Consider the following 13026-nt stretch of genomic DNA (forward strand, 5'->3'; position numbering starts at 1 on the left):
GTTTTTTTGAAAAAAGTTTATTAGGGTTTTTTGTAAACCCAATGCGAAATAAAATTAAATTATAATAATTTCATTCATAACGTGGAAAAGTTATTTCACTATTTCAATCATTTGGCATTATACATTCAAAAATGCAAAACAACAGAGGGGAAAATTTTCCATTTACATTTTACTTAATTCTTTAAATTTAAAAAGCAATCTGGAACCACATTTACTTATAGATTCAGAACTATAAATGACTGTCTTAAGAATTAGTATGCTAAAAATTATTTATTTTTCCTGGCAGTGACATAAGTGACAACAGCGATGAATGAATTCAATTCACCGCAGAGCTGTCTTTTTTCTAACAGACACAAGGTGTACAAGAAATCACAGTGATCCCATGCGTAGAACAGACAGCTAACGCGAGCTGGTGCACAGCGCCCGGACTCAGCCTGGCGCTCAGTGACAGCTTCGGCGGGGGAGGGGGGAGGGGGAGGGGGGAGGGGGAGGGAGGGAGGTCCAAGAGGGAGGAGACACGCGTCTGCCTACGGCTGATTCATGGCAATGTGTGGCGGGAAACCAGTACAACATGGTAAAGCAACTATCCTCCAGCTAAAAATAAATTTTAAAAACAGAAATCACACTGTTAATTACATAAAAGGATGACTCATTTTCATTCTTAAAAGTACTAAATCACTAGATGTTTCATAAAATAGAATACAATTAAATTTTGAAGGTATTGTGATTTATGTTTAAAATCAATTACAGATGTACATACTTCAATGTGTACAGATGAAATGATACATCATCACAGATATTTGCTTCAAAATAATCCAAGTGGGTGAAGGAGTACTCATACAAAACAAGACTAGCCACGAGTTGATAACTGATAAAACAGGTTTTGGATATAGAAGAATTCATGATATTATTCTGTCTCTCAATATGTTTAACATTTTCCATAAGAGAAAGTTTTAAAAACTTAAGAGCAGTAAAAAAAAATTTTTATAAAACTTTTAAGTTCTATAGAAGTTTATGAAACAGGTAATGCAAATTATATAAACAAAAGTCTTCAAAAAAGAACAGTTCAAAGTCCACATTTGATAAACCTTCCTCAATGTTAGCCATATCAATAAAGTACATTTAAAAAGAATTCTATAACTGAAAGCAATGGGCTGGTCTCTGAGACTCATACTAGGTAGTTAAGAGAAATAATGTACCAGAAGAAGCTTTATAATTACTGAAATATTTAGGAGGAAAAAACTGTTTCTAGCCAAAAAAGGTAACTTTCAAAAACATTTCCTATTTCTGCAATCACAATTATTTCCAATTTATAAAATGAAGAAAAATTCAGTTTGCAAACCTCCAACTTAACAAAAAAATTTCAGATTCAAGTTCATAATTTAATTAGGTGCTTTCTTCTCAAATATGGACTCTTGCAATAATAACTGTTTCCTACCTGACTTTATGCTTGAAATCTTCAACATAGTATCATTCCCTACTAAGAGTTACAGTAGCAAAAAAAAAAAAAAAGTACAGAAGCATTACCGTTTTCCCTATCGATTTTTCTTTCAATCAATACTCACCCTCAAACTGTACTTCCAAGAATCTCCCCCTGTTTCTTCCGCTGCTGCAATTCAAAATATGACAAATGATGCTCTCCACAAATGCAATAATGATGTTTCTAAAATCTCAGTTTGGAAAACCAAGATTTTCAGTAATATCAATATAATACAGCTACAAATTATTATAAAATAACACAGAGCAAACAGTTGGGAACACAAGGCCTTACACCGATCTCTTTACCATAAGTTACAGATGACATCTGTGTACATCAAAGTGCTCGTAACCACAAGCATTCTCACTTTCATGAAAAACTCTGTACGAAGACTTCTTTGGCAGTCCAGTGGTGAAAATCCCAGGCTTCCAAGGCAGGGGGCATGGGTTCGATCCCTGGTCAGGGAACTAACAGCCCACATGCCACATCCAAAAAACACACACACACACAGACACACACACACACACAGACACACACACACACACACATTCACTCTGTATGGAGAAAAGCTCAAAGTATTTGTCACTCTCTGAGTCTGTGACATTACCTGATACACTGTCATTACAATCCTGAGAATCATTTCATACAATAGTGATGTTTTACAAGTTTAATTAGTCACATTCTCCATAAATTTTCTATATTTCAAGTAAAATATTTCCAGAACTCTTAAAACTCTGGGGATTTAGTGTTTCATGTTATAATATGGTATTACTACATTGAAAAAGCAATATGAAGCATATGAGTTTAGCTACGAGAAAAAGCAAAAACAAAAAATATGCATTATATAACGCAGTGTTGTATGTTCTAAATGGATTAAAATATTTCTAAACAAAAAAGAAGGTAAGGCTTACAAAAATGTTTATGATGTTTTTAAAATATTGGAAACATATGTGTAAAACTACACAAAGGCATCCAGTCAAAGGGATGAGTAGAGGCTAAAACCTAGCCTATGTCTGACCACGGCAGGAGTTATTAGGTTGGTGCAAAAATAATTGCGCTTTTCCACTGTTGAACTTTGTCTAATACTGGAATGCAGTCTTAAATAAACATGGTTATGCTATCCATCACCTTAAGGTACATTTTTCATTCTATGTTTTGTTGCTAATGACTTATTGCTTACTGTTTATATTTATTTTACACTAGGGAAATGATACTAGACAAAAGGCAACTCCAAGCGATTTTCTTATTTGAGTTCAAAATGGGTCAAAAGACAACTCGCAACATCAACAATGCATTTGGCCCAGGAACTGCTAATGAACATACAGTGTACTGCTGGTTCAAGAAATTTTGCAAAGGAAACAAGAGTCTTGAAGATGAGGAGCCAGCCATCAGAAGTTGACAACAATCAATTGAGAGGACCATCAAAGCCGTATTTACCTGACCTCTCTCTCACCAACTGACTACCACTACTCAAGCATCTCAACAACTTCGTGCAAAGAAAATGCTTCCACAACCAGCAGGAGGCAGAATATGCTTTCCTTAGGAGTTTTTCAAATCCCAAAGCATGGATTTTTATGTTACAGGAATAAACAAACTTATTTCTCATAAGCAAAGAGTGTGTTGATTATAATGGTTCCTATTTTGATTAATAAAGGTTCCTATTTTGATTAATAAAGGTGTGTTTGAGCCTATTTACATTGATTTAAAATTCATGGTTAGAAACTGCAATTATGTTTGCACCAACCTAATAAACGACACACACACTTTATTCACATCCTACTTTATCAAGCACACAACCCCTTGATTTTCTGTAGCAAAGGCCCTGATGGTCAAGATTAAACAGACTTCCTACAGGGCTTCCATGGTGGCTCAGTGGTAAAGAATCCACTGGCCAAAGCAGGAGACACGCATTGAAACCCTGGTCCAGGAAGATCCAGGAAGATGCTGCAGAGCAACTAAGGACGTGATCCACAACTCGTGGATCTGTGCTCGAGAGCCCAGGAGCTACAGCTACTGAGCCCTCACGCCAAGACTACTGCAGTCCACGTGCTCTACAGCACACGCTCCACAACAAGGGAAGTCACCCCAGTGAGAGCCCACGCACTGCAACTAGAGAAAAGCCCACCAAAAATAAAATAAATAAATAAATAAAATTATATTTTAAAAATATCTCCTACAGAAATATTTTAATCTAAAAATTAATTTTAAATTAAAATATCTTAAATAGGTAATCCATTCAGCAATTTAGAAATTTTCATCTCCAAACTACTTTCTGAAGTAAAAATTTCTACAAATAAAAAATAATAAACAATGAACCACAGAGTAGAAAGTGATCTGGTAACAGAGAAAGACAGTTAATTTTATATTTTTGTTTTAAACTATGATATAACCCTAAAAAATTTTATCTTTCTGGAAAAAATTCTATATAGTTGCACAAGTAATTCATTTTCTGCTTCTCAATTTGTAATAATGGCTAATAAAGAGAGGATAAACTAACTTTTGAAAGTTATATTCTCAGAACAAAAGCACTACATTAAAATACAATGTTATTATATCTATCATCAAATAAATGATATCTATTGATGAAAGGGAGGAAAAATTCATGCAAAAACTGAAAAACTGATACTTACTAAAGCCTTCTGGGTCTTCTTCCCACATTGTCAGCTCTTCTTCAGTTAACAGAAAATAATGAGAGACTAATCTTCTACATATCTCTGTCAAAGTAGGATATGTGAAGAATGCCATCTTAATCTTATGAGCTTCCAGAGTTTCAGGACTGCTATCTAGAAAAATAAAATTTCCAAGTTAATTATACAGACAAGCATTCTACCAATGCTGGATAGTGAAACAAATCAATTTAAGAATACCTTCTAAATAGTAGTATATAAATTTTCATTTGTATTATGGACATATCTCAAAGATGCTCTTGCTTTTATTTATACCACACACACATCAGTCTTGCTTCTGTCTTACCACTACGGCTGGTACATTTCCATCCTATATTATCACATCATATTGAAGTGACTTACCTATATGTCTCTCTCTCTCTTCTACAAGACATTCTCATTCATTGTGATAAACACACACATGAATGAATTCCAAACAGAGCTGACCCCTGAACTTTGTGAGTCCATTTACACTCAGATATTTTTCAACAGTAAATACTACAGTATACACGGTCTGGGGTTGGCTGAATTCCCCAGATGCACAGGAACAGTGAATACGGATGGCCAGCTATAAGTTATACTCATTAACCCCTGCGTTGTTCAAGGGTCAACTGCAATATAACAGTTTAACCTATTCTAGAAGCAACTTTAACCTGCCTAGAATCATTTTATCTAAGGTCAAAAGAAAACTTAATTGTACAAATAAATACAGTCTACAAACGAACTATAGCGGTTACTGGAGTACTTAATTCTTAAAAGACCCTAGGCTTCAACTGATGTTCTACTGTGTTACAAAAGACAGTAGTTTACTAAATGCACTGTATGATTTTTAAAAGCTGGCATTTATATACCACAAGTTCTAATCCTTATCTCTATTTCATGTCCCAGCAATAGTTCATTTCTCAGACTTAAATGAACTTCAAAAAACTTACATAAAAATAGCAATTACTTCACACTAAGATTAAAATAAGGAAATGAAAAAAATAAAACTACCAGTAAAGGATTACCTTCAAAATTTTTGGATGGCTTATAAGCATAATTTTTGACAATCATCTTAATAAGATTCATGCACTGGACAATGAATCGTTCAAATGTAACACCTTCACCAACTTCCGTAAACACATAGCTTACAGAAAATTCCAGTGATCTCTGAATTAGAGGAGTAAATGAAAAGGGATGCTGATCCAAGAAGTCCAAAAGCTATAAAGAAAAAAAAATTTAATATATTTTCTTCAAATTCACATAGGAATATAATCATTCATAGGTACATCTAATAGCTGGTAATAAACACTTAGCAAGTTTGGAATCTTGGTGAGAAGTCCAGTTTCACATGTAATATACTCCTGGGGTATATCATACAATGTGAAATAAATCAGATTGTATCTCATTACCTGAACTTTCTATTATTTCTAGTTCAAGATTCAAAATAAACTTACTTCATACTTAATTTGATATCAATCAGCAAATGTGATACCAAAAGTACAAGAAACGCCTTTAAAAAATAATGAAGGCAAATAATCAAAAATGTATCCTGCATTAACTGCATCTCAATGTATCAAATAGATGATGAGAGAGATTTCTTCTATATAGAAGAATTCCAGCTAATAAATGTAAAAGGAATAATTAATAGAATTAGAATGCCATTATTTTGCAACCCCTATTCAAATAAAAGATCTAAGCTATGATAATCAATGGCTGCTAGAATCAAGGGAAAGGCTGTTGAAGAATTTAATAACTCAATAAACTCAATGAACAATTTTAAGCAATCAGACGTTGTGCATCTTCTGATGTGATGCAATAGGAAATACACAGCATCATCTGTAAAATAGTCTTGTCATTGTCACCCTACTCTATTCCCCCCATCATTAAAAAAAAACAAGAAGAAAAGCCTGAATGTGATCAAGTTTCTTATCTAACTAGAAATTTCTAAGAAATACGGGAGAAGGCGTATAGAAACAAAGGAATATGTTAACACGTTCTAGTTGGAGGCACATGTAAAATGTTCCAATTTCAAAAGCTTTAATAAAGTCATGAGATCATAAACATGAATTTCATTAATTATTACTTTTTTATTTGGCCATGCCATGTGGCATATGGGATCTTAGTTCTCCAACCAAGGACTGAACCATCCTCTGCATTGGAAGGGATTCTTAACCACTGAACCACCAGGAAAGTTCCCTCACAAATTTTTTTATAGTTGGTTTCTTGAAAAGGATTCAGTAGTGTCGGTTCTCTTTTTTTTTTTTTCTTGTTACTTATTTGTTGAGGTAACAGATCATTTCCTGCAGAGTTTTCCGTGTTGTGGATTTGGCTGTCTATATCCATTAATTTTTTTATAAAATAATTTTACCTGAAATATATACATATTGCCTCAGACAGTGCACCCATATGATTCTATTCAAAAGATATGTGATATTAATGATGATAAACTGTCATTATGAACATACTGATTTTTTGGTATTATCTATTGTAACATGTTACCTACTTTATGCTGTGCTGCACTATCTTTTTTATCTCTGCTTTTTCCAGTGGGTTTGAGAATAATGAGACTTAGAGGAATCAACGTCTCTGTTATTAGGACTGATTTTTTCACATCCAGGTGACTTATATATTATATGGTATATATAAATTTAATTATTATATGCCTTCTAAAGGCGTTAAGATACAAAGGGCTTTTTTAGCTTTCCTGTACACATTAAGAAAATAAGTTATTTTAACACTGAATCGAAAATGTATGCTTAAAAAACATCACTTTCTTTACTAAATTTGAGTATCTATATATACTAAAATCGAGTATCTATTATGTTGAGAAAAAACATAATTAAGATTAAAAAAAAAAACTTACCACTTTAGTAAAAAGAATGATGGTCTTTTCCAGTCTATCTCTACATACATTATCTGTACCTATACTTCTACCTATTAAAAATACATTTCACATATTAGTACAAGTTTATAACATTCTATAAATTTACAACCAAGACAATGACAAAACTTTTTACAAAAATACCATCAGATATGTTTTTACCCATTTCATATTATGAATTCATGAGTGTGCACCCCCTACTCTAAGTAAATAAATAAGTAAACCATTAAAAAATTAAGTTTTTAGAAAGCAATACTTAGGCTTACAGTTGACACAGAAATGCTCAATGCCATATTTCATAAAATTAATCCTAAAACACTAACTGAGCCCATTTCATAGTAAAAATGTAGCAATTTTACCTGTAACATCATGTTATGACAGTTAAAATACTTTTAAAATAACATAAATAAAAACAAAGAATTCAAAGATTAACATACTTATTTTTCCTATATCTTCTAACAATTTTCTTCTGATCATTTCCTTGGTATAATTAATTTCTGTACATTCAGAATAATGTCCATCAGCTCATTAGCTATCCTGCTCCCTAATCATACACCTCATACTCTGTCTCATCAGTTACGTCATTCTTCTCTCCTGGACGGACTTTTTTTCTTTCGTTTTAGTCCCCCATGGGGAAAACCAGAAAAAAATGACTACTTTTAAGGGAAAAAAACAAAAAAAAAACCATATGAGCTTTTATAGTATCTGGCAACAGACTCAACAATGATTCTACTAAACTGAAAGTGACTGACAAAACAATCAGCAACTCCCTAAAAGTGAGTACACTAAGGTATATTCTCAGGGTACTAAGTCTCCAGACACACTCGCACATAAAAAACACATACATACATGTTATACGTATGTGTGTGCAAGAATGTATATATATGTGTGTATCCTGTGTGGTGTGTGTGCATTCTAAGAAAAGGTGCTTATAATCATAGGGAAGAGAAAAGGATAACAGATCACCAGCATAATACAACACAAACGTAAATAGTAAATTCTTCCATATGGGGTAGCAGATTCTAGAAAGGGTTCTACAGGTACGTCAGTAATGGTTAGCAGACCAGGGATTTACACAGTGAAAGTACCATTTAAGGATATTTATATCAAACAGATAAACTTAATATACTAAAAGAAACAGAATCAACAAAATGTCTAAACAGCATTTGGTATAGGGCCTACACTCAATGATGATTTGCTAAACATACTACTGTTGTGGGTGTCTGCAGGGAACAGAGTAGTAACAGCAGAAATGGAGAAGACGGAATTGATACAAAATATATTTTTTTAGAAAAAGGCTTCTTCAATACTTACGACAAGACAGGTATATGAAGACAAAGCTGAGCTTCCAATTTAATTTTAGATAATTAATTATCAATATATAAGATTTCAGCACCCTGAGATTTGCATGTGCCAAACAGAAGCTACTAATGAATAAGGATTCTATAGTAAAAATTACTATCATGGGAGTACTTTATGGGAGTACTTACTGCATTCCAAAAATTGTTTTAAACGTTCAAATATTCCATGTAAAAAACCCTAGAAAAGAAAAAGATTTTTGAAGGGTTTCAATTTAATCTGTTGTAAGAATTTACCATACACTTTCTCAGGGAAACTAAAATATACCTATCATATCATATTAAAAAGTTAAAATTAGATAAAGTAAAAATCATTCTATTACTATAATAATGCCTCCAATCTTCCACAAGAAAATAATAGTATTTCATCTCCTCAGTGTCTCACTTCAATAACCTAAATCACTTTGCAATAAATAAAAAATTATTTATTAAGTATTCTATTTCACTAAATATCCTCTATTCCTCTTACTGTTTTATTTTTTTCCATAGGCCTTATAACCCCCTGACATAATTAGTCTCCTCCACCTAAAATGTCAGATTCTTAAGATTCAAGAACTTTGCCTGTTTGCTTTGCTCTATCCCAGAATTCAGAAATGGTATTTAGCAATAATCAGTATTCCTAATATGAATAAATGGTATCAACTATTTGTGGCAGAGGTTTTCAATCTCAAGCATTAAATCACATTAGCCTTCAGAGACCAGAGAAGGCAAGAATCACCATTTACCATATGGGTCCAAAACACCTTTTACTATATTTTTTTAAGACATGTTATGAAAACTTTGCAGAAATAAATATAAAGGGGTACTGAAAAAAAATACTTTATTAAAATTTTTAAGAATTTAAATATCACAGACTTTTTGTATCAATAAATTTTGGTGTATAAACATCATAAAAGATGTCACATGTCCTTTTAGCAAATGAGATGATCCAGGTTTTTGTCACAAAATACTATACACTTTCCTGATGAATGACTGACTAGAACAGAATGTTGTTATTTCTTCTTTGAAATACAGAGATATATTGCTCACTCATCAATTCTTGAGTTTGAGCCAATTCACCTAGGATGTCATCACCTGAAGTCACAGAGGCTAAAACTCCACTTAGACAGTTTCACTATCACCACTGGGGTCTAGGGGGCTGCTACCAGTCTCTTAAACAGTATCCATCTTCAGATTCATGTAAAAATCATGAAACATTTTCCTCTGTCAATTTTCATCTCTCAGTCATTTTGAGCAGAAAATGAAAAGCTGAATTATCAGCTATGTTAAACGAAAGCTAATAGCAAAGAGATAGTGTTTGTGGTCTTCTTTTATACCTTCCTGAAAGATGACGCAACACATTAGATAACATAGTAAGAAAACCTCAGGACAAGAACCAGTTTCACTACTGCTTCATCCTCCGGCTATCTCGTCATTCTCTCATTTTCATACTACTTCAATCTTTTTAAAACACAGTTGAGAATAAATTATATGCAATGATAATTAACAATAAAGTAATTTCTAGGATGATGAAATAGCAGAATTTTCAATATAGGAAAAATAAAATCACCAAGATCCCATACACATGTTAAATTTATACAGAAGCTCAATGCAATGGTCCCATACAGTAGCTACAAGACAGAAGGAATTTTATTCTACTTTCTTTTAAACAAAATTAGTGCATCAGTCAGGGTTCTCTAAAGAGAACAGAAACTTATGAAGGACATCAATTTTAGTAAGTTCATCAAGAGGATCAGGAATTTATAGAATTGGGACAACTGACTAATCCAAATAAACCAAGTAACTTGACTAATGTTATATAATAATAAGAACCTCTTAAAATAACCATCAAATGGCAATTTACAGAACAGTTGAATTAGTTGCTGAACTCATTTCAAAAATCATTCTCTCTCATAATCCTCACAACATCCAATGGGATATGTGCTGTTATTTCATCATCATATTGCAAAAAAAGGAAACTCGGTACCAATGAAGATACTCTGAGGCCATGTTATCATGAAAAGACCAAGCCAAGATTCAAAGCCAAATCTGCCTGCCTCCAGAAACCCAAATCTCACCACTAGTATATAGTACTTCTTAAGTATCATTTACACTCCATCTTATATTTAAGATCTTTATGCTATTTGAAATGTTGTCCATAATTTGTTAAAATTCTATTCTTATTTACAACTAATCAATGATACCACAATACAGCAGGTATAACTGAACAGGAGCTGACATACAGCTTCTGAGACAAAAGAAAGACTCAAGGAAAAGCCAAAGGCTCACAAAATATGGAGAGTATCCATTGACAACTATTATCCTAATTTATAGAAATGTGATTCATATCAGTTTATTTACACTGAGAAAAAACTGATAAACATATTCAATATTTTAATTTTATGATACTCAGAATATTATATATAATTACTGAGTCTTCTGATATATTTCTACCATATCAAACAGTCATTCACTTAAATAACTACTGAGCATTTTTATACAGCAGATATTATCCCAAGCTCTGGAGTGAAGAATGAACAAAAGTCTCTGCATTCATCGAACTTACATTTCTCATGAGGGCACTGAGGGAGCTGTCAAACTGGTTTCTAGAAAATGGTTTTTGATAGCATGGCAATAAACGTAAATATTGAATTGGCCAAAAGCTGTTACAGAAAAACAGGAACGAACTTTCTGGCCAACCAAAATATTTAGATCTATCAGTACTGAAAACTGGGGTTGGTTTTCATATATCTTCAGGTAATTTGGTTATATACATGAGCATCAAATATGTGGATATACTTTAACCTAACGTTTCCATTTCTAGGAATTTATCCTAGAGATCACTAGAAAAGTACACAATGACATATGCACCCAAATGTTCGTTTTAATATTATTTCTCAACAATTAAAAACTGGAAACAAACTACATGTCATCAAGAGATCACTGGGCAAGTAAATTACAGAAATTCTATGATTAATTTTATTATTATTTTTTTAATTGCATACCAATAGTAATTGTATTTAGCATAAAATCATCAAAAACATGATATATAACAATATTATTGACATGCGAAAAATATCCACAATGCACTAAGTTTAAGAAAAAGCAAGGAAGGAAACAACATATAGGTCTCATTCATATGAAACTGAGGAAGACAGACAGTATATCTGAAATAATATGTTTACGATATTATAAAGGAAACTTAGAACTGTTAGCATAGTAAGTTTTTAAATGATTTATTATTTTCTACTTCCTCTTCTGAGTTTTTTAACTTTAAAAAAACATGTAATATTTTAAAGAAAAAAACTGTATTCACATTAAAATGATGAATATTAGCAGTTTTTAATTCTTTTAACAATAGAACCATTACTTCAAGCAAAATCTTACAGAAACACAAACTAAAGTTCAAAAAAATAAAAGTGTGACTCTGATCAAATGTAAATGTAGTAGGACAAACCCAAAGAACCAATTAAATATACTTTTTCCAAGCTTCCTGTGCCGCCCCAAAGGCAATTCACAGAGTAACATTCTAGATGACCTAAACTCACTGTGAAAGCCAAAACAGATTTGAACAAGTATGATACAATTCCATTTTGCTCAGGAATAAAATATATGCAGCTATACATTTTTGCATATAGAAAAAGTAGATGCCATGATATGAAAATGAGTATACTGCAAAGTTTTTTGGGCTTATCAATGGAGTTTTCCTCTTATATATATATTTTTATAATTGATTACAAAGAACAAATATAAATGTTATGATTCAAGAGAAAAATACCTCATTTTAAGTATATAAAAATAGACAAAGGAAAATACCAAGAATATAAATCAATCTACACTGACCCTAGTAATGTTATCATAGCATTCAAATTCCTAAGAGTTCACTTGATTTCAAATTCAAATAAACACTCTCAATGTACCATGGCATCTTGAGAACCATCCTAGTTCTAGTTCTTCCCTTTCACATAATAGTTGCTTTGATATATTTTCTGTATGTCTGAAAACAGACCACAAGTCTAAAAGTATAGTATAACATATACAGAATGGTAAAAAAAAAAAAAAAGAAGAAGAAGAAATTAGGTGGTCACTTAATAAAAAAACTTTTAAATGAATGCCAAGTAAAAAGAATAAGCTTTATAACATACAGGAAATGCCAGGCACTTTTCCACAGTTACAAAAAAAATAAATGACTTCTTTTACTTACCATCACCTCCATATTCTTATGAGGTTCCACAAATCCATTAACAGTTAACTTACGCAGCACTGAAAAGTAAAATCAAGCTTTACTCATACCTTATTTTTTCATATTTTTCCCTATTAAAATCATAATCATAAAAGACTCAGAATCACAAAGCCTCATCAAGCTTGGATAAAGAAAGGTAACTCCTGGTCACTGGCTTGTTCCCAAGTGGGAAAGATGGAACTAAAGCCAAGTTATTGTGTCTCTAAAGCAGTGTTCTTCTCACTTGTAAGTACTCATGTTTCTAAAGCCATATTGCAAATTTTAGTTCAATTTACACAATTATTAGTACTTCTCACTTGCAATGATACCTATAGGTTGAAGTTGAGAAGGTTACTTCTATTCCATAAAGTATGACTCAACAGTAATGAAAAAGCTTCATTTGGTTTTAAAGTACATTAATGAAAATACAATATCTCCAAAAGGGATATAAAGATTAAACT

The 13026-nt window shown here is 32.3% G+C and overlaps 1 protein-coding gene across 2 annotated transcripts in view; it reads right to left on the minus strand.

Moving 5' to 3' along the window:
* Positions 1-13026, minus strand: part of IPO11 (importin 11) — a 192957-nt gene that overhangs the window by 131100 nt on the left and 48831 nt on the right. For both annotated transcript variants that reach the window (XM_043488541.1, XM_043488542.1), the window contains exons 7-12: positions 12548-12606; positions 8497-8545; positions 6989-7059; positions 5151-5343; positions 4108-4260; positions 1566-1609 (exon numbers count right to left, since the gene is read on the minus strand). In XM_043488541.1, the coding sequence (XP_043344476.1) occupies positions 1566-1609; positions 4108-4260; positions 5151-5343; positions 6989-7059; positions 8497-8545; positions 12548-12606 (569 nt within the window). The remainder of the gene's footprint in view (positions 1-1565; positions 1610-4107; positions 4261-5150; positions 5344-6988; positions 7060-8496; positions 8546-12547; positions 12607-13026) is intronic.

This window comes from Cervus canadensis, chromosome 16 (genome assembly GCF_019320065.1).
Source record: "Cervus canadensis isolate Bull #8, Minnesota chromosome 16, ASM1932006v1, whole genome shotgun sequence".
Taxonomy (NCBI): domain Eukaryota; kingdom Metazoa; phylum Chordata; class Mammalia; order Artiodactyla; family Cervidae; genus Cervus; species Cervus canadensis.